This window comes from Lagenorhynchus albirostris, chromosome 2, assembly GCF_949774975.1.
Source record: "Lagenorhynchus albirostris chromosome 2, mLagAlb1.1, whole genome shotgun sequence".
Classification (NCBI taxonomy): domain Eukaryota; kingdom Metazoa; phylum Chordata; class Mammalia; order Artiodactyla; family Delphinidae; genus Lagenorhynchus; species Lagenorhynchus albirostris.
The window spans coordinates 35,599,044-35,622,084 of record NC_083096.1 but is presented as its reverse complement, the minus strand read 5'-3'; the positions used below and the strand labels follow the sequence as shown (position 1 = coordinate 35,622,084).

Genomic DNA, 23,041 nt, shown 5'->3' with positions numbered 1-23,041 from the left:
TAATGATATAAAATTATAATGGCTGCAATTCCAGGGAACTTTAGCTAAGCCCTGGTGAAGAGGAAAACACGCTGGACTTGGGGCAGAAGTCTTGGTCAGGTCTTCACTGTGGCCCGTGATAACAGTGAAACCCAGTGCCGCACCCAGAGCAGCAAAGCTGGCACCCACGGCGGGGTCCGTCCTGGGCTTATTCTTCCCTCACCAGGATGTCTTCCTGTAAGGAACTCATCCACCCCATGACTTTGACCATCATCCATGAATCACTCACAGACCTCTGGGCCCCGTTGTCTCCTATAAGTGCAGAAACATACATGTTCCATAAACTCAATTGTTAATAAAAAATCTTACTCTGGGGCTTCCCTGGTGGCGCAGTGGTTGAGAGTCCGCCTGCCGATGCAGGGGACATGGGTTCGTGCCCCGGTCCGGGAAGATCCCACATGCCGCGGAGTGGTTGGGCCCGTGAGCCATGGCCGCTGAGCCTGCGTGTCCGGAGCCTGTGCTCCACAACGGGAGAGGCCACAACAGTGAGAGGCCCGCGTACCGCAAAAAAAAAAAAAAAAAAAAATTACTCTGCCCTATTACTTACCACATGTCAATTTTGAGCCATTCAGGCCTGCCTCCTTTACTTTTGTTAATAATTAGAAAATTCCTGTGCTGAGCCTCATGACTGTGGATCTTTCTAAAAGTCAGTGAAAGAAATTTCAGCAAAATAAGAAGGAATTTTTTTCTCTTCCCCTGAAGCTACAGAAAAGCAGATATCTACATCATAAAATTGATCTGCAAATGTTATACCTAACAAAGGAGATTGTTTCTCTACCACTTGAGCATAGTCTTCAACCCTGGAAAAGTCTATAATTCTGACTGGTTATCTTAGCAAATTATTTTTTGTCTTGGATAATATTTAAATTAACTATTCTGTTTTTGAAAGTTATAAATACTCGTGAGTTTTCTTTGCAAATCCAAAAATAAATTGTTACACTTTCTTCTTCACTTAAAATCCTGAATGTAAATTAAAACTTTTGACTGTTGGATTTCTTTTTTTTTTTTAATTTCAGCTTTATTGAGACATACTTAAATTGTAAGATACTTAAAGTGTACATCATGGTGATTTGACAAGCATATACATTATGAAAGGATTTCCCCCTGCTCCCCCATCTAATTAATTAACACATCCATCACATCACATATTTATCTTTTTCCCCCAGTTTCATTGAAAAATAATTGGCATACATCATTGCATAAGTTTAAGTTGTACAGCATGAAGATTTGATTTACACATATTGTGAAATGATTACCATAATAGGTCCAGCAAACCTCTATCTTCTCATATAGATACAATAAAAAGAAAACAAAGAGGACTTCCCTGGTGGTCCAGCATTTAAGACTTCTCCTTCCAATGCAGGGGATGTGGGTTCGCGCCCTGGTTGGGGAACTAAGATCCCACATGCCCTGGGGCAACCACCCAGAGCCCGAGCACCACAGCTAGAGAGCCCACGTGCTGCAACTACTGAGCCCACACTCCACAACAAAGATGCCCCGTGCAGCAACTAAGACAAAGATCCCCCGTGCAGCAACTAAGACCCGATGCAGTCAAATAAATAAATATATATATATTTTTTAAATGTAGTAACACTTAAAATTAAAAAAAAGAAAACAAAGAAAATAAAAAGGAGAAATTTTTCCTTGTGATGAGAACTCATGATTAATTCTCAACAACTTTCCTATATATCATGCAGCAGTGTTAGCTGTAGTCATCATGTTGTACATTGCATGCCTAGCACTTATTTATCTCATAAGTGGAAGCTTGTACCTTTTGACCACATTCTTCCAATTCCTCCCCCCACCCCACCCCCACTCTCCACCTCTGGTAACAACAAGTCTCTTTCTATAAATTTGTTCTGGGTTTTCTGTTGTTGTTGTTTGTTTGTTTTAGATTCCACATAGAAGCGTATCTTCTTTTTTTTTTTTCTGGAAATAACATTTATTCTACTCTCTTAGCAGATTTCAATTGTACAATACAGTGTTATCACCATGTTTAACATTAAATCCTCAAATCTTCTTCATCTTATAGCTGAAAACTTATATCCCTTTACCAACCTCTCCATGTTTCTCCCACCCCCCAGTTCCTGACAACCACTTCTTAGATTTCTTATTTAAGCAAAAACCAAACCAAAACAAAAACCCTTTTTCAAAATTTGTTATAATACGACTCAAGGTTCAGCTCAGTATTTCCAACTGCTTCATTTGTATCTCCCAGGCACCTTGAATCCAACATATCCCAAACTAAACACACTATCTTCCTTTCAACACTGCTTCACCTTTGCATTCTGTCTCAGCTAAGGTAATAATCACCATCCAGTCTCCCAGACTAGAAACCTGAATCATCCTAGCCTCCTCTTGCTTGCCACCTTTCCATATTCAGAGTCACCAAGTCTTGTCCCATTGGCTGTAGCAACACTAGAATCTGTCATTCTCTCTTATACCCACTTCCATAGTCCTGGTTTATGTTCTCCTAGTTCCCTTCACCCCAGCCTCCACCACAGCAAAAGCCTTCAACAACTGTAAGCCACCTTCCATGTTGATGCAGTTATATTCCTAAAAAGCAATTTACTTAAAAATATCCATGGTCCCCAATTCTCTAGGTCCCCACAACTCTCCCAACTCTCCCTCTACTTCTGCTCACTTAAAACATTGTGCTTCAACCACATGCAAGTGCTTACCTTTCCCAAAACATATCCTGGAACTTTCTAAACACCTTCAAGCATTATCGTATGATGTCTCTTGTGCGTGGATACTCTTACCTCCAGCCTCCCCGTGATGCACTATCCAGATCAAATGCCACCTCCTTGGTGAAGAACTGCCCAACCCTCTCCTCAGGAAATATCAGTCTCTGCTATGCTTCCCTAATACTTTGCTGATACCTTCATTGTAACACCACACTGTATTGTAACTATTCACTTTTGCCTCTTGCAGTAGATTATAGGTCCCTTGGAGACAAAGAAGGTGTTTATTCAGCCTTCCACTTTCTAACCCAATATTAACTGGCATAATAATAGTTATCCAATAAATGTGAAATAAATGAAATTTAATTTTGTTTTATCTTCAGAGTGAGAATGAATAAATGAAATTTAATTTTGTTTTACCTTCAGAGTGAGAATGACTAAATACCTACTGAGGACCAAATGAAATAATATGTAGGAAGTGCTTTATAAATTTTGAAGAGATGATTCAGTGATTCGACTTCTCTTACTAGTTCTCAGGATGTGCAGTGGCTCAGTGGGCCAGGTGTAGCATTTACAATTCATCATCATGACCCACTGTGGTCCTTCAGCAGAGCCTGCATAGGACTCAGCAAACCACAGAGTATGGAGATGGAGCCTAGGACTTGTGAGCTGAGGAGACCTGAATTTGAGTCCCAGCAATACCAGTCAATTTCTATGACCTTGAAGAAGTTACATCAGCTCCTCAGATCTCAGTTTCTCACCCTTAAAATGATGACATTAAACTTGGATTATCTTTCTATTCCCTACAAACCCTAGAATTCTGTAATTGCCCACTGAAAATCTAAGAATTCCCTAGCAAATGCCCTCTTATTTCAATGACATTATCACCTTTTAAATTCATATAGAAATGAAACCAGCTCAAGAACTATAGTCACCATGGAGGGTCTCTTATGAAAAATACCATTGGCACTTGCCGAGGCAGTACAATTTGAGAGGCTCTGGGAAAATCCTCAGCCTCCAAATTTCTCCTCCCATTAGAGATTACTTTTTAAGTCAATGTATTTATTTTATCTAAACTCCCTTTTTAAAAATTCAGATACCTCTGGAAAGAATTAATTTTTCTCCAATCTCAGATGGAGTGTCTCCTGACTTACGCCTGCACTCTCAATCACATAACTTTCAGACTCCAGAAAGAACTTGCTTCCACAAAATTCTCTTCTTTCCTAGAATTTCTTTCTCTCTCTATCAGCTCCTTCCTTCTGTACCCATATTATATTCAAATGTATCTCTACACTTAATACAAAACTTCTTTGATGCTTCTTCCTCTTCTGGGCACTCTACTTTGTATTCTCCTTTAGTACTACATTTAGGGACAGAACAGCAGTCAGCAAAGAGAAGGGTGGTTGAAGAATTAAAACTAAAACCAGAGAACTACTACGTCTTGCTCAACCAAGGGAGAAGGGAATTTCAAGAAGTGAAGTTAATCAACATTGCCAGATTCAAAAAGTGAGGGAGAGAAAGGAGATGAGGGCAATAAAGGCTCTAGCTTCAGAAACTAACTGGAGGCTGACCAATATCCTCCTTGTGATTAAATCTAAAGGTCTTTGCTATCAGTGGTGGAGGAGATGTAGAGGGGTTAATAAAATCTCTAAAGGAAATTGCACCAATTTTCAGAATGTAGACTCTGAAAACCAGGTCTCCTGTGACTCCCTTTGGGACATCTGGCTTACATCCTGCCTCAGCTACCCTACGTGGAGAGGTAGTAAAGGATTAACAAACAAACACACTCAACTTTTAGATGCAATAATAAGAGCAACTTCTTACTTCTTTTTTGCTTCAGTGTATTTTATTAGCATGCATTATTATTCCCCTATTTATAATAGAAAATTGAGGATCAGTAGGGGTTAAAAGTACTTTCCAAGTCACACTGTCCCCTAATGCAGTATCCCTGAAAAGATTTCTGTTGAAAACACCCCCAAGTTTGGTCTCTGCATTATCCTTCTAATCTTGTATTCCTTAAAGGGCCAAACTACCAGCCTTTCCCCCAAGGTGCCCTGGATACTCCACTGACCTGCAGGTAGCCGAGGAAGAAGACTCTGTCATCGTGCCTTGGGTAGTTTGTAAGTGAGGAAAACTGCTTTGTTCTGTAATAGGCTTAGTTCCTCCCCAGATAAGAGTTTACCAGAGCACCCTGAAGCTGGCTAGTAATTGCTCCACCAAAAAGTCCCTGAATTCCAGCCATGTGGTTGGCTGTTCAGGGACGGCCAAATAGAAATGGATGGGCAGAGACTCCCTACTGGCTCAGTGAATGATTAACAGCATAAGTAAAGCAACCGTGTTTATCTAATCACCTTCCTCTTCACTAGCCCTCTTTCTTGATAACATGTCGCAATTGTTTACTTTCTCCTCTGCCAACCATTTCCCCTAAGTGAAAAGGTAATATAAATTTGACGCCAGAATTCTTTTTTTTCTTTTTATAAACAAAAGAGGGTTATACAAGATGCAAACCAGCTAGCCTGGAAACCTTAGATACTGCAGGGTTCAGACTAGGTCCACAAAAATGATCCACTTTCTGTGATTCTAGGTCCAGCAGGCTTTCCTTGGGTTCAGGGACAGATGACCTTCCCCTGTACTGGTCTCCATCCCACTCCAAGAAAGTACAGAGAGTGAAGAGTTCCGGTAATATGCTGAGTTGCTTGGCACATGATCAGTACTCCAGAAATACACGACCTCCAGAAGTTGGTCTATCACTGAGTGTTCCTCAGAAGGATGCAACAAAGGGCCAGCCATGTTTGTTATCACATGTGGTCCTAAGAAGGACCACAAACACTGACATTATCCAATTAAGCTCTTAATCCTCAGGATTAAGGTTTGTATGCTCAGGGGACTGCTACTAAAGAGCAATTCTTCCTGACCACTTCACCTTTTCTGTAATAAACACCAAAAGTCCTATAAAGTTTTCAGAAAAGGAGTTGAACCACAGCAGAAGATTTGACAAAAGACAGGAGATTTGAGCAGGGCTTTGAATGAAAAGTGGAAATTATTAGATGAAAATAAGAAAGATATTAGAGGTAAAGAGAACATAGACCAGGAATTCCCTGATGGTCCAGAGGTTAGGACTCGGTGCTTTCACTGCTGAGCCCAGGTTTGAGCTCCGGTCGGAGAACTAAGACCCTGCAAGCCATGTGGCAGGGCCAAAAAAAAAAGAGAGAGAGAAGCGTTTAAGCATGGACCAAGTCACAAAGGGGAGGCTGAATTGCTGATTTTTGATTTGACAAGAATGAGTATAAAAGAGGATACAAAACTATGCAGTCTTGAGAACGAAGTTGGAGGAAATATAACCTTTAAAGCTGGGTCTTCAAATACCGTTTCTCAATCAGCTGGAATCCTTTTCTTTACTTGCCATAGTGACTATTCCAAATTTTTCTCTCCAGGTCACCAAATTGTCTTACTCTCAGCAGATGATCTTGCCTCCTACTTTACTAAGAAATCATTCCACGTTAGCTTCTATCGCCTCAGATTGTCTTCCCTCTTCACTCCTGTTTCAGAAGAGGTTTCTTTTCTTTCCTTCCTTATTTTCAATGTATCTTCCATCCTGAAATGTTCCCTCAGTCTTGCCAAAACTTCAAATTCAAGTTTTCTTCTGTTGTGAGATGTTGAACGGCTCAAAAGAATCTCCTATGTTTCCTGCCTACTTTTTCTCTATAATCACTCCCCACCCCTCCCATTGTGGTCTTCAATCTGGCTTCCTCCCACCTTTACTGACACACCTCTGTGAGGTGCACCCTTGTCTCCAAATCCACAATTTCTTTAACTCATCACTTATGACTTCTCGGCAGCCTCTAATGCTGCAGATCATCTCTTTTCTGAAACTCTCTTCTCCTTTGGCTCCCATTACCCTAAACATTCCTGATTTTCCTATCTTACTAACTGCTCTTTTTTCATTGTTATTACCTGTCTTCCTACTTTTCAACCCTAAATATAGATAAATCCCAAGTCCTTCCTTTTAAAAATGTTTCTCTTTACATCTATCTTACCTGTTCTCGTGGCTTTAACTATTCCCTAGAAGAGGGCTACCCCATAACTACATTTTATCTCTCATTACTCTCCTAAACTCAGGCTTACATTTTTCATTGCACCTTTATACTCAACAAAGGAGAATTTCTCATTTCCTGCCCAGAAACTTTACCTTCTGACCCCAAGGTTAATCCAGGCTTCCTGGAATGGGGTTTCAGCCTCACCTTTAAACACTTCATCTCCCTCATCCTCCAACGTTCAATCAGTTAACAAGATGTTTTGATCTTGCAATGTCTCTCAAATCTGCTGTCTCTTTTCTATTTCTAATGTCATCAAACCAGTTCAGGTCATCATTGTCTCTCGGGTGGATCTATTGCTATAGACCTTTCATTGGTTTCTCTGTCTCAGTTCTTTTCCTACTACACCTGTCCTACATACTGTTGTGAGAGAAATCTATGTTCTGTCCTTATCACTTCCTTGCTTGAAAGTTTTCCATCTCTACTCACTGCCTACAAAATAAAGCTTAAATTCTCTAACTTGCCCTTTAAAAGCCTCCATAAACTGGCCTTTTTTTAAACATCTTTATTGGAGTATAATTGCTTTACAATGGTGTGTTAGTTTCTGCTTTATAACAAAGTGAATCAGTTATACATATATATGTTCCCATATCTCTTCCCTCTTGCGTCTCCCTCCCTTCCACCCTCCCTAACACACCCCTCTAGGTGGTCACAAACCCCCGAGCTGATCTCCCTGTGCCATGTGGCTGCTTCCCACTAGCTATCTATTTTACGTTTGGTAGTGTATATATGTCCATGCCACTCTATCACTATGAATGAAATTTTGGTCAATTTAGATTAATCGTAGGAGTAGGAGTAACCATTTACTTGGTTAAAAAGCTTATGACTCTCATTTGCAACAATGTGGTTGGACCTATAGGGTATTATGCTTAGTGAAATAAGTCAGGCAGAGAAAGAAAAATACTCTATGTTATCCCTTGTATGTGAAACCTAAAAAAATAAAATAAATGAATGAATATAACAAAACAGAAACAGACTCACAGATATAGAGAACAAACTAGTGGCTACCAGTGGGGAGACGGAAGCAGGAAGAGGCAAGAAAGGGGTAGTAGATTAAGAAGTACAAAATACTATGTATAAAATAGTTAAGCAATAAGGATATATTGTACAGACCATGGAAATATAGCCATTATTTTTTTGTAACTTTAAATGGAATATAATCTATTAACAATTGAATCACCATGTTGTACACCTGAAATTAATATAATATTGTGAATCAACTCTACTTCAATTAAAAAAAAAGCTTATGAATTTTTACTACATTTCTCAAATCTTCTTTCCACTTGGAACATCCTTCTCCCTAATCTTTGTCTCTAAATCGTAATCACTTTCAAGGACCCAAAAAACCATGCCGTTTGGGCTTCCCTGGTGGCGCAGTGGTTGAAAGTCCGCCTGCCGATGCAGGGGACACAGGTTCGTGCACTGGTCCGGGAGGATCCCACATGCCGCGGAGCGGCTGGGCCCGTGAGCCATGGCTGCTGAGCCTGCACGTCCGGAGCCTGTGCTCCACAAGGGGAGAGGTCACAGCAGTGAGAGGCCCGTGTACCGCAAAAAAAAAAAAAAAAATACTGTGCCGTCTACCTTGACCATTTTCCTGCCTCGTCCTCCTCTTAAGACAGAAGTCAGCCTCCTCCCATTCAGGCGCCCATAGCAGTTTTCATGAGAGGGGTGTGCTTCATTCTAAACACACTGAATTAATGATACGTATATATGTGTCTATTAACAGACTGTAGGCTACCCGAGAGGCTGTTTCTTGTTCTCCCTCATAACTTCCCCTAGAGATTTTCCATTATTTCAGGCTCTTTTCTGTATTTTGTTTGTATTTTACCAAGAGTTCCTATGCATTTGGAGTAGAGGTCAGAGTCAGAGATGGGAGAAGCTTGTCATACCAGATCAGTATAAAATCTTGACATGAAAACCTAAGGATTCTTATTTCTTTCGCCCTCTGAAAAAAGAATAAGAAAATATATTCAGGGCTTCCCTGGTGGCACAGTGGTTGAGAGTCCACCTGCCGATGCAGGGGACGCGGGTTCGTGCCCCAGTCCGGGAGGATCCCACATGTCGCGGAGCGGCTGGGCCCGTGAGCCATGGCTGCTGAGCCTGCGCGTCCGGAGCCTGTGCTCCGCAACGGGAGAGGCCACAACAGTGAGAGGCCCGCATACCACAAAAAAAAAAAAAAGAAAAGGAAAAGAAAGAAAATATATTCATATGTGTTGCAACATCTCAAATTGAGGGCTAAGTTTCATCCAAAAGGCAGTGAGCAATATTACCACAGAAGGTTTGGAAACCTGGTTTTATAAACAGGATGTCTGGGAGATCCAGGCGAGAGTTTGGGTTCTAACTCTACTTTTGTCTCCATAAGTCATTTTAAGGCTACAGCTGTTCTGAGCCTATTTTCCCAAAATGAGACATTAATTTTTGCCTCATAAGTTTTTGTTAATTGGGGGTTAATTTTTGTTAATAATTTGCATCTCATATTAAAAAATGAAACAGTAATTCCCTGGCAGTCCAGTGGTTAGTACTCCACGCTTTCACTGCCAAGGGCCCAGGTTCAATCCCTGATTGGGGAACTAAGATTCCCCCAACCCGTGCGGCACTGCCAAAAAAAGAAAAGAGAAAAAAAATAAGGCATGTACCTTAGCTGTGATCTGAGCTTCCCATTCTCTTTCAGACAGGAAATTAAACCTTTCCCTTCCCATTAATGCGTTTCTAATTCTGGTCTTAGACAATCACCACACTTGATCATTCTACATCCAACACACACGCACACACACACACACAGACACACCCCATGCGTCATGCAACTGCAGCTGGTTACTATGAAGTTGCATTTCGGCCCAAAGAAAGAAAAATCTGAAACCAATTTCAGAGCCAAGAGGAAATTTTATTCATAGGAGTATTTCTATTACTCAGTCTGCTCAGACAATGTCAGGGCAACATTTTTGTCTTCAACTCAGCTTTCCTTATTTCCAGAGAAAATTTTTCTTTCTCCATCGTTAAGCCACTTTTCTTTAATCTTTGTGTAAAGTTCACTATGGCTTTGCAAAGTTCCTTACTCTCCTGAAAGGCAAGCTGAAGAAAGAACATTTTTTGAAGTTAACAATTTAAGAACTGAGACTCAGCTCTACACTCGGAAGCTAATGAGTAGTGTTTAGGTGCCCAAATGGGGGCTCAGAACAAGGCTAGCTTCAGTACAGATCTGGGTCTTCAACATGATGAATCATTTAAATTTGCAGGTTGGTTGGGGGCTGCCTAGGGCCCCTTTCAGGATGCTGCCAAGTGTCCCTCTCTTCTCCCTGGGGTACAGAGATATATATAAAATCTTGCAACTTGGTGTGTCTTGGGGGAAGTTATCACTGCCTGCCCCTGAGGTACTTTTTTATTTTCTGAAAATAAAATTTAGTGGCTTAAATCTACTTGTCATCCCAGTAATAAATATAGACTAAGAGAGGAGTCTCAATGAAAATGGATCTGTTCAGCATTTTTGTGACTTTTTTTTGAAGTCTAGAAAAATTTTAGAGACTTTTTGCAGCCATACTTCCACGTCTAAGACATAAGTTTATGTAACTTGCTCTTTATTTATTTTGTTTTTTGCGGTACGCGGGCCTCTCACTGTTGTGTCCTCTTCCGTTGTGGAGCACAGGCTCCGGAAGTGCAGGCTCAGCGGCCATGGCTCACAGGCCCAGCCGCTCTGCGGCATGTGGGCTCTTCCCGGACCGGGGCACGAACCCGTGTCCCCTGCATCGGCAGGCGGACTCTCAACCACTGCGCCACCAGGGAAGCCCTACCTTGCTCTTTAAAGCACATGAGACAACAACCCCTAGCAAAAGGGCCTCATGAGGTATTAACGATGGTGGAGAATGGGAATTCATATACAAAAACATGAGTTACTAGTTTATAGGCCCCACTCTACAATCAGGCCAAGACCAATCCATTCAAAGACATTCCAAATTGAACAGCTATTTACTGAGCATATGCCAAGAGCGACACCAGGCCCTGGAGGCACAGCTGTGAATAAGACAGAAAAGAGCCCACTCTTACCAGTGCCTTCTCCAACTCCAACTCAGCTGGTTTGGGAGCTTCTCGGATCAACTCACAGACCGGAAGGGTACTGCTCCACTCCCCATCAATGCACTGTTGCTGCTGTGTGCCCACCAGGTAGTACCTGGACGCGAGTAAGAATGGCAACAACGTTTACACTTCCACTTCTTGAACTGGGCAACTAAAGCTGGTTTTATGTAACAGTATTTCACACTGTAATAGAATCTACTTTTCTGCCCCAGAGCCCTAATGCATGCTTAAGTTATCTCAATATTACAAAGCAGTCATAAAGTAAAACCATTCTCCTGGGGGTGGAGAGGACCCAAGTGATGAGTCAGACTGTAAGACATGGAGGAGTGAAAAATTCTAAATATGTGTTTTTACACACACAGTTTTTGGGTGGGAAGGGTGAGGGAGGAACCTCTTCATTGTTCAGTACTTTAAAAAGGCATCTGTCGGGCTTCCCTGGTGGCGCAGTGGTTGAGAGTCCACCTGCTGATGCAGGGGAGACAGGTTCATGCCCCGGTCCAGGAAGATCCCACATGCCGCGGAGCGGCTGGGCCCATGGGCCATGGCCGCTAAGCCTGCGCTTCCGGAGCCTGTGCTCCGCAACGGGAGAGGCCACAACAGTGAGAGGCCCGCGTACCGCAAAAAAAAAAAAAAAAAGCATTTGTCATCTATGCTCTAAAAAGGAGTAGAAAGCTAGAGACAGCCTTGAAATAAATCTTGGGGAACTGCTTAAAAGGAGCCTTAGCTCTTAATCAGAAAAACATGAGAGTTGATGGCAAAATGCATTGGAGGTAAATAATGAGATTGAAATGCCAGTGAGGTCACATGACTCTGGGTTAATAAGATTGAGGCCAGGAAAAGAAAAGGTTAGGAGATCTGTAAGCAGGTGACCAGGCAGTCTAAGTTAAGGTTAGACTTTAATTACTATGTCCTAAGAATCTCTATTCTAAATAATTCTATTTCTGTACTTCCATATATTCTGTGGGGTTTTTTTGAGTTTTTTGTTCTGGGACTGAGACTGTTTAGAAAAACATATTTTTTTGGGGGGTGGCTGCACTGGGTCTTTTGCTGTGCACAGGCTTTCTCTAATTGCAGCGAGCAGGGGCTACTCTTCGTTGCGGTGTGCGGGCTTCTCATCGCAGTGGCTTCTCTCGTTGCAGAGCACAGGCTCTAGATGCACGGGCTTTGGTAGTTGTGGCACATGGGCTCAGTAGTTGTGGCACACAAGTTCTAGAGCGCAGGCTCAGTAGTTGTAGCGCACAGGCTTAGTTGCTCTGCGGCATGTGGGATCTTCCTGGGCCAGGGCTCGAACCCGTGTCCCCTTTATTGGCAGGTGGATTCTTAATCACTGCACCACCAGGGAAGCCCCAGAAAAACATACATTTTAAATATTTTATCTTGTCTTAGCTAAGAGAAAAAAGAGTGATACTTCTATTAGGATAAACAGGAGGATCAGTCTGTCTTCTAGGGCTTGGGGAGAGCTGGCAGTGGGCTAAAGCAGCTCTCAAAATCAGAATGTGTAGGACTTCCCTGGTGTCACAGTAGTTAAGAATCCACCTGCCAATGCAGGGGACACGGGTTCGAGCCCTGGTCCGAGAAGATCCCACATGCTGCGGAGCAACAAAGCCCATGAGCCACAACTACTGAGCCCACGTGCCACAACTACTGAAGCCCGCGGGCCTAGAGCCTGGGCTCAGCAACAAGAGAAGCCACCGCAATGAGAAGCCCACGCACTGCAATAAAGAGTAACCCCCCGCTCTCTGCAACTAGAGAAAGCCCACGCACAGCAACAAAGACGCAACGCAGCCAAAAATAAATTAATTAATTTAAAAAAATGTTTAAAAATCAATTCAAAAAAATATATATCAGAATGTGCTAAGTAATCAGGGGACTAGGCGGAGATAGACTGGGTCTTTTCCAAAACAAGGCTACTAGTCAATGGGCAAGGTCTCATATTTAAAAGGCTGCAATACACTTACCTCGCTTCACAGTAATAAGTAATGGTAGATCCCGAGTTGAAATCTGTTCCTTCAAAATAGCCATGAGTTGGATTCTCAGGAGGGCCACAGTCTCCTGAGAGACAGGAGTATAAGAATGACAGCTGTGAAGTCCAGTAATGCTCAATTAACAACGCCAGGCCCCTAAGTGCAACTGTGTAGTCCAGCACCTGCCACCTTCACAAGCCCATGTGGGAGCTGGGACACGTTCTCCATTCATTTCCTTCTGGTCAAATCATATTTATCCATGAGAAAGACTCCCTCCCCTGGCTCATTCTCTGAGTCATTAGTGATGTGAGAGTACTCTGTGATTGGCAGGAACTTGAGGAAAGGAAGGTTAAGTTGTAGAGATGCTAATTGTCAGTGTACAAGAAGGGAAAAATTAGGCTATAGGTAGAGATGGAAGAAGTAACTCCTGAAACAGTAAATAGCATGAGCTCAAATGGAGGTTGACTACCCCTGTGTGACAGTTGTACCATATGAGGGATTCAGCAAAAAACGGAGAACAGAGCTGCGAGGAAAGAGAATGAAGCTGTAAAATTATGGAAAGAGAGTCGGACAAGGTACTAGATGTTGTGAGTTTTGGTTTTGGCTCTTCCACTGACCAATGGCATGAAATAAGCCATTTTACCTTTCTCAGCTTCCTTCTTTTTTTTAAATTAATTAATTAATTAATTTTTCTTTTGGCTGCATTGGGTCTTCACTGCTGCACGCAGGCTTTCTCTAGTTGCAGCGAGCGGGGGCTACTCTTCACTGCAGTGCGCAGGCTTCTCACTGCAGTGGCTTCTGTTGTGGTGGAGCACGGGCTCTAGGCCCGCAGGCTTCAGTTGTTGTAGCACGTGGGCTCAGTAGTTGTGGCTCTTGGGCTTTAGAGAGCAGGCTCCGTTGTTATGGTGCATGGGCTTAGTTGCTCCGCGGCATGTGGGATCTCCCTGGACCAGGGCTCGAACCCATGTCCCCTGCACTGGCGGGTGGATTCTTAACCACTGCACCACCAGGGAAGTCCTCAGCTTCCTTCTTAATCTATAAGATGAGCAGGATAAATAATATTATCCCTAAGGTCCCTTCCAGCTCTGAGGTTATGAGTCTAAACTTGTTGATCAAGATTAACAGCTGGGCTTCCCTGGTGGCCCAGTGGTTGAGAGTCCACCTGCCGATGCAGGGGACACGGGTTCATGCCCCGGTCCGGGAAGATCCCACATGCCGCGGAGCGGCTGGGCCCGTGAGCCATGGCCGCTGAGCCTGCGCGTCCGGAGCCTGTACTCCGCAACGGGAGAGGCCACAACAGTGAGAGGCCCGTGTACCACACAAACAAAAAAAGATTAACAGCTAAATTAAGAATAATTATGTATTTACTGAAACACAAAGTCTTCAAAACAAATAGATAACTAAAACAGTAAAGCATAAAAGAGCATGTATAATATAATACTATTTTTGTAAAACACAGGCACATACCAACATATATGAACAGAAAAAAAAAAGTCTGAAAATTATATACCGAAGTACTCTGTTATCTCTGGGTGGTAGGTTTGTAGGTAATTAAATGTTTTCTTCTTTTATTTTCTGTATTTTTCCACAACAGAGATGTATTACTTGAGCGGTTAATAAATAACTTTTAAAAGATCAAAACCTGAGTTCAAAAGTTGTGTGGAAGAAAGGAAAAAGAATTTCAATGAGTTGATTAAGGAACTCCAGTGTCCCAAATGGACACCTCACCAAAGATATACAGATGGCATATGAAAAGATGCTCTACATCATATGTCATCAGCAAAATGCAAATTAAAACAACAGTGAGATACTATTACACATCTATTAGAATAGTCAGTCTCTGGAACACTGACACCACCAAATGCTGGGAAGGTTTTGGAACAGCAGTATTCATACATTGCTGGTGGGAATTCAAAATGGTAGAGCCCCTTTGGAAGACAGTTTGGTGGTTTCTCACAAAACTAAATATACTCTGACCACATGATCTAACTCCCAAAGAAGGTGAAAACTTACATCATAGAAAAAAACCCTTCACATGGATATTTTTAGCAGTTTTATTCATAATTATCAAAACTTGGAAGCAACCAAGATGTCCTTCAGAAAGTGAATGGATAAGTAAACTGTGGTACAGCCAGAAATGAAACATTATTCAGCACTAAAAAGAAATGAGCTATCAAGCCATGAAAAGACATGGAGAAACCATAAATGCATGTTACTAAGTGAAAGTAGACAAACTGAAAAGGCCACACAAGGTATGATTCTAATTGTATGACATTCTGGAAAAGGCAAAACTATGGAAACAATAAAAAGATCAGTGGTTGAGAGGGGTGGGGGAAGTAAAGTGATAAATAACAGAGCACAGAGGATTTTTAGGGTGGTGAGAATACTCTGTATGAGATTATAACCATGTACATATGTCATTATACATTGGTCCAAATCCATTGAATGTACAAAACCAAGAGTGAACTCTTAGGTAAACTATGGACTTTGAGTGATAATGATGTGTCAATGTAAGCCTATCAATTGTAACAAATGTACCACTCTTGTGAGTGACGTTGATAATGGGGGGGGGCAGGGGGGAGGCTGTGCATATGTGGGAACAGGGGCAACAGGGGGAATCTCTGTATCTTCCTCTCAATTTTATTAGAAACCTAAAACTGCTCTAAAAAAATAAAGTATTGAAATAAATAAATTTGCAATGTTAGATGTGTACCATTCCAAATGAGAGTTTAAAATTAATTTTTTGTTTCCTATTTTTTAATTTAAAATTCTGGTTAGGAGTGCATTGTAATACCAAGTCTGCCCATCCAGGATCTTTTCTTTTAGTCATGTCTTATTTTATGTCCTTTGGTAAATTTTCCTATAGGTGTTATGAATGGAATTATTTTTACATTTCAATATCCATCTGATAACTATTACTAGAAAGTGAAAACTGTTGATTTTTCAATATTTATTTTGTATCCAAGAATGAAGTTTTTAGTAGAATTTCTTGGATTTTTCAGGTATATTTTGCAAATAATGATATCCTATGACTCACCAATCATTCTAGGACTCTATCCTATAGAAATAGTAGCATAGACATAAAGATGTATGTGTATAGACATATATATATATACAATAACATTCATTTCATCATTGTTTGTAATAGCAAAAATATGGAAGTATAATAAATGTTCATCAATATGAGAGATATGGAATAAATCATGGCATATCCACATGTAGTTAAAAAGCAGGAGGTAGAGCTATACATACCGATCTGAAAAAGATTCCCATGTATATTGTTATATGAAAAAAAAAGCTATTTAAAAAATATGTATAGCAAAGTCCCATCTTTGTAGGTATATATGTGTGTTGGTATGTGTGTGTGTGCATTTATTTAAAATATCTGTGTAAACATAATAAAAAGTCATTAAACACATCCAACTAATTACCTCTGAGAGCTATGAACTATAGTGATAAAAGGAGGTATTTTCAACTCTTATTCTATGTAATTTTGCAATGATGAGTTATGGTCTTTTTTCCCCCTTTTTTTTGTTTATCTTTCAAAAAAAAAAGTTATCACATAATCTTGAAATTTTAAAAAAATATAGTCGGATGTCCCAAACTACCCTGTGTTAGATCTAGTAGTACAGGAATCCTACTTGGGGGAGGGGGAGGCGGGGGGGGGGCGGGTGTTGTTTATTGTTTGGGTGCTGATCATTGCATTAGAATGCATTGCTTGTGTTGAGCTTGGCACTTTCTTGGCTGCCTGCTAGATCCTAAACCCTTTCTAGATACAAAAAAGAGGACAGCGTTGTGGGCATGTGGTGAATGGCTAGACTTTTACTGCCGATCAGTATCTTTGGGATTTACCCTTTTTTTCTCTTATACTTACTGCTTTTGCAGACAGGAAAGGGAGGCACCCAGGTGTGGTTCTCTAGGCACCGGCTCCAATTGCTGCCGTTGAGGACGTAATGCTCATTGCATTTAAACGTGACAGTGTCATTCACGTTCACAGGCTCCAAGGAACTAAACTCACCATTCACCAGCAAAGGGTCAGGACAGTGGCCCACTGAAGAAGAAAACAGGCAGAGATCTGAAAGGGCTAAGCGGAAACCTACCACAGCAAAGGCTAGACCTCCTCAGGCTTCATCAAGAAAATTGAAAATGAGAAAGTAAAACTGCACCTTTTAATATGGACTGGTACATGGTACGAAACCATATCAATGCAGAATGAGAAAAGACTGGGTTGCCCTTAACTGTGGTAGAAAATGTCTTGATCATGCACAAGAGTGACAACTGACATTTGAACTTACTAAAATTAAGCATGTAATTGGAAATTACCAATAGCATGTTCATCATTCTCTTATGTTAAGCATTGCTCAAAATTCTTGAGCCCATGTTTGAGGCAAATGTTTCCTTCCCTTTCATCCTGTCAAATACACACATTAGTCATCATTTTTTGCTTTCTTTTCTTTTGTTCTGCCCAGGTAGAAAAACAGGAGAATACAAAGGGATGTGAATTTGGTTGTATGAATAAAGGATAAATATACAGGTGTGCTTTAGGTATAAAGGAGAACTTTACACTCTAGGTTTAAAGGAGAACTAATCCAGCTATTCCTAAAAACAGTATTAATAAAGAGAATGTGGGGCTTCCCTGGTGGCGCAGTGGTTGACAGTCCGCCTGCCGATGCAGGGGACACGAGTTCGTGCCCCGGTCTGGGAAGATCCCACATGCCGCGGAGCAGCTGGGCCCGTGAGCCATGGCCGCTGAGCTTGCGCGCCCGGAGCCTGTCCTCCGCAACAGGAGAGGCCATAACAGTGAGAGGCCCGCGTACCACCAAAAAAAAAAAAAAAAAAAAAAAAAAAAAAAATTAAAAAAAAATAAAGAGAATGTGGACTAATTATTCTCCATCTCTACAGACACCACAAATGAGTTTTATGAATCTGAACAAATCACTTAGATTTCTGTTATCACATTTGTAAATTGAGAACATAAATTTTCCCATTTCAAAAATTATATGATGGGGCTTCCCTGGTGGTGCAGTGGTTAGGAATCCACCTGTCAATGCAGGGGACACGGGTTCGAGCCCTGGTCCAGGAAGATTCCACGTGCTGCGGAGCAACTTAGCCCATGCGCCACAAGTACTGAGCATGCGCTCCAGAGCCGCGAGCCACAATTACTGAGCCCACATGCCACAACTACTGAGCCCACATGCCACAACTACTGAAGTCCGTGCGCCTAGAGCCTGTGCTCCACAACAGAAGCCTGCACACTACGACGAAGAGCAGCCCCCACTCACCACAACTAGAGAAAGCCCGCGTGCAGCAACGAAGACCCAATGCAGCCAAAAATAAAGTAAATAAAATAAATTTATAAAAAAAAAAAATTAGGGGGCTTCCCTGGTGGCGCAGTGGTTGAGAGTCTGCCTGCCGATGCAGGGGACATGGGTTCGTGCCCTGGTCTGGCATGAAATCACATGCTGCAGAGCGGCTGGGCCCGTGAGCCATGGCCGCTGAGCCTTCGCATCCGGAGCCTGTGCTCCGCAACAGGAGAGGCCACAACAGTGAGAGGCCTGCGTACCGCAAAAAAAAAATAAAAATAAAAAAATTATATGATGGATGAAATGAAATGATAAGATATGTTTACTTCAAAATAATAATAATGCAAAGCAGAATTGTAGATTAAAAAAGTCATGTTGATCATACATATGAATTCATTTTACAGTTCTGTCTTTTGTATATATTTAAAATTTTTCATAACTTAAAAATTTTAAAGCAATATGATATTAAACAAATTACAGCCCCCCCAAAAAAGTAGTTTTAATATGTAGAAGAAATCCTTTCCTTCTTGTAGGGATGATTGCGTCTACTAATTCAACTAAATTAATACTAAGAGCTGATTATGTACCTACTAAGAGAAGTTCCACAACTAGAGTGCTTTAAAAATGTATTACTAGAAGTTGAGAATTTTCTTTCTTATAAAGTCTTACCATGGCCTACTGGAGGTACGATATGAAAGAATACAGAGGGATGACAAGGTGAACAAAGTAGCAGAAAGATCAAACTTACAGCGGCACTCTGGAGCAGAGGCATTCCATCCCTTAGATGCATTACAAAAAAGGGTTTTCTCTCCTACCAGGTGGTAGCCATTGTTACATAAGTAAGTCCCCAGAATTTGTCCTTCCCCCTCCTTTGCAACAAATATGCTATTGTCCACTGGGGGAAGTTCTGGACAGATCTCTGTTGGAGGGGAAAAAAAAAAAACGATTCGTTTGACATATCACGTGCACTGAGGAAGCACTTACTAGATTCCCCATCCAAGTGTCTTTTGGCTTGATTATTAATTCTGATTCCTTGTACTCTTCCATGTCCATGTACATCCACATCCCTTCCTGCCCAAGGATTCCCAAAGTTTTGTTTTCAAAAGAATAACAGGAGTTTTACTCAAGTTCAGCCGTAAGTTATCCACTCCTAAAAAAAACAATCCCCTTTCCAAATAGTGGTCCTGGAGTTTATCATAAATAAGACCTCTCAAGATTTTGAAATTGGTACATTTTTTGTTCCCAGAACAGAACGGGAAAGTAGCAGACAATGACCCACTTCACAGAGCAAAATCATTAAATATTTACTATGCCCCTATTTAGTTCAGAGCATTAGGCCAAGTAATTTGAGATTTTTCAATGAAGGAAATATATTTTATAAACTTCAGTTTCATTAAAACCCCAGATAGAATGCCTCATAATCCACAAACTGATATCACATGCCTTACAAACTGAGGTTTAGAAAAGCATACGTACCATCTGAGGCAGAAATCAGCCACATATCCACAAGACAGCACATAAACCATAAAAACATCTTGCGATCAAAATTGTTTGACCCGGGTTGGAAATAACCCAGCCTAAGATCCTGCTTTAGATCAAAATAGGTCTTCTCACACCACTTGAGATCAGACCAACCACCTCCTTCCTAGAGAAGGGGTTGTCTTGATTTCTCTTCCCTGGAAGGAAAAAAAATTCTACAACAGGAAATAAGAGTAGCTGTAAGGAAGTTGGTACAAGGAGGGATTTTGCAAAAACCCAAAGGGGTGATAAAAAAGAGTTGCCGGTTTTAAAACTCAGTTTCAGAAATAGCCCAAGTGTTGCTTATGCAAATCCAGTTGACCAGTCCCTTTGAACTGCAGGCTGATCTTTCCCCAACAGATTTTGGCCAAATGGTCTTGCCATGACCTTCACATCTGTCGATATTTGCCAGTGTTTACAGTCCACCTTCTGCAACTCTCTCCAGCATTGTGGGTAGAGGCGGGGAGGTGGGGGTGGAGGTGTGCATTCCTTGTGCTTTCCCAAGTAAAACCCAACTCTGGGTGCTACCTCCTCCCCCTTTCTCAAATACCAGGTATCCTAAGACTGTAAGCAGCATTGAAGTCTAAAAGCTCAAGGAAGTCAACTAGCTTTACCTGTCTCCAACCTTCCAGACCATATGGCTTCCCAGAAAGGAGCTGGTCCTGGTGGATTCCAAACTTGAGAAGGACTCCAAAGTCCTGCAGCAACACAATGTCCTCATTTGCCAGCTCTGCACCAGGCTTCCCATTCCGTGGTCTTCTGGGCAGGATTTGACCTGAGTCCAGAGTCAACCAAATGAGCTAAGAGAGAGATGAGGGGAATGCTTTGGTCTTGGGAATGAAGCATGTAAAATTGCTTTTGGGTTCCCATAGCTTCTTATTCATGATGATTACAGCCATTAGCTAGTTGTCTGTGCTCCAATTACAAAACTGGGGTAAAATTCCTACAAAATCTTAAGTTTAAATAAAATAACAAATATAAAGCATAATAATAAATATAAAGGCATAAAAACACAGTAAGGTCTCTAATGTTATTCTCATCCCCATCCATTATCATTACTTTGTTTTTTTTGTTTTTTTGGTTTTTTTGGGGTTTTTTTGCGGTACGCGGGCCTCTCACTATTGTGGCCTTTTCCGTTGCGGAGCACAGGCTCCGGACGCGTAGGCTCAGCGGCCATGGCTCATGGGCCCAGCCGCTCCGCGGCATGTGGGATCTTCCCGGACCGGGGCACGGACCCGTGTCCCCTGCATCTGCAGGCGGACTCTCAACCACTGCGCCACCAGGGAAGCCCCATTATCATTACTTTGTAATGATTTGTTCATGTCTTTCTGCCACACTAGACTATGTTAAAAAACAAAATTCAAGATCTAATTGGCTTTATTCAACAATTCATTAATCGGGCAGCATCCCACCTAGTAAATACAAGGGCACTCTGAGGAGTTGTACAAAATGGAGGGTTTTTATAGAAGGAGAGTGGGGCAAGGAAGTTACTAGCAAAAGAAAAGGAAGAATTGTTTCAGGATAGGTCACCTTGTTTGGGGGAAAAAATGAGAGTCTAATCATGCAGCTTACCTCATTAGTGCTGACCAGAAAATTCCAGACTGGCCCAATTAAGAGTGTATTCCTGGGGGCTTCCCTGGTGGCGCAGTGGTTGAGAGTCCGCCTGCCGATGCAGGGGACACAGGTTCGTGCCCCGGTCCGGGAAGATCCCACATGCCGCGGAGCGGCTGGGCCCGTGAGCCATGGCCGCTGGGCCTGCGCGTCCGGAGCCTGTGCTCCGCAACCGGAGAGGCCACAACAGTGAGAGGCCCGCGTACCGGAAAAAAAAAAAAAAAAAAAAAAAAAGAGTATATTCCTGGGGAAGGTCAAAATTGCAATTAGGTCAAGTATTAATATTAAATCTAGGTTTGGTATCAGAACTTTAGCACAGATGACGTCATTTGGGACCTGTGGTTCCCCCTTTAACAGTCAACCACTCTAGAATAGGGATTGTGCCTCATCTGTGTTTGCATTCCCTTCCTCTGCATTGCATAATGAAAAGTATTGATAGAATCGTCTGCTAAATGAATAAAGCAATGCAGAGTAAATGAAAAGAAGAGTCACCCAGAAACTCTACCACAGCCCCTCAAATCCATACTGATAACTTATTATATACTGCTTTTATGGTTTTTCTGTGTCTTTGGTCAACTAATATGTGAGCTCCTACAGTGCAAGCATCTTTTAAAGTATAATTTTCAAAAAATTAATAACATGATATTCATGTAAATATAAAATGAACAAGTGTCAAAGATTTCACTCAACTCATTAATTAATGAGGGAACCATTAAGATGTTACAGTGAATTTAAAGAAGAATTTGAGGAACAGATATATAATATATAGTCAGTCAAAGGCATTCTAAAATGACTTTTCTACTAGAAGCAAAACTGGTTAATATACAGGGCAACAAATTGTAATACTTGAAATCAGATTTTCTAACTGATGGAAATTAATTGAATCTCTACTGGACAAAATTCTTTTGCTTTGCCCTGATTGGGAATCATTTGCATTGTTCTCAGAAAAGAATCATTTGCATTCCTACCCATTTTCTACAAATTAACCTCTACTCTTATAAGAGAGTTGTAAAAAAGCCTAGTTAATAGAAAGTCAACCAAAATTACACACCCTTATGGAATCAATAATCCCTAGAGAGTGTCTGCTAGAGAATACTCAGTAATTCATAAAAAATGTCTCCAGGGCTTCCCTGGTGGCGCAGTGGTTAAGAATCTGCCTGCCAATGCAGGGGACACGGGTTCGAGCCCTGATCGGGGAAGATCCCACATGCCACAGAGCAACTAAGCCTGTGTGCCACAACTACTGAGCCCGCATGCCACAACTACTGAGCCCGCGTGCCACAACTACTGAGCCCGCGCACCTAGAGCCCGTGCTCCGCAACAAGAGAAGCCACCACAATGAGAAGCCCGCACACTGCAGCGAAGAGTAGCCCCCGCTCGCTGCAACTAGAGAAAGTCTGCATGCAGCAACGAAGACCCAACGCCTCCAAAAAACAAACAAATAAATAAATAAATAAATCTCTTTAAAAAAAAAGTGTCTTCAGTGATCTCTGTTTGTCTAGTTCCAAGTTTTGAGTAATTTTTAACATGCCACATATTCTATTTCTTGAAGAATACATGTTCCTCAGTATCTAGTGTACATAATGTTTGCACAATAAATAATAAAAAATGAAAGAAAATTTTGTTTATTGCTACATAAACATGAGTATAAAATAGAGCATTATTACAGGAAATAATTGCAAATAAGTCTTTGTCTCAATGGCTTATTTTAGATTCAGAATGATTAGGACTTTAGAAAGGTACTATATTGCTTATAA

At 41.5% G+C, this 23,041-nt stretch overlaps 2 protein-coding genes across 2 annotated transcripts in view; both read right to left on the bottom strand.

Moving 5' to 3' along the window:
* The window catches only part of C4BPA (complement component 4 binding protein alpha), a 41,242-nt gene extending 36,416 nt beyond the window's left edge, over positions 1-4,826 (bottom strand). The window contains exon 1 of the mRNA XM_060130409.1: positions 4,795-4,826. Coding sequence (XP_059986392.1) covers positions 4,795-4,826 — 32 coding nt within the window. The remainder of the gene's footprint in view (positions 1-4,794) is intronic.
* A 4,911-nt stretch (positions 4,827-9,737) lies between these two features.
* C4BPB (complement component 4 binding protein beta) lies at positions 9,738-21,506 on the bottom strand. The gene is made up of 8 exons (XM_060142113.1): positions 21,246-21,506; positions 20,288-20,473; positions 19,632-19,831; positions 18,904-19,074; positions 16,727-16,903; positions 12,847-12,940; positions 10,859-10,982; positions 9,738-9,889 (listed from the first exon to the last, which is right to left on the bottom strand). Exons 3-8 carry the CDS (start codon positions 19,687-19,689, stop codon positions 9,746-9,748), a joined length of 768 nt encoding a protein of 255 aa, XP_059998096.1. The 5' UTR covers positions 19,690-19,831; positions 20,288-20,473; positions 21,246-21,506; the 3' UTR covers positions 9,738-9,745.
* Between the last annotated feature and the right edge of the window lie 1,535 nt (positions 21,507-23,041).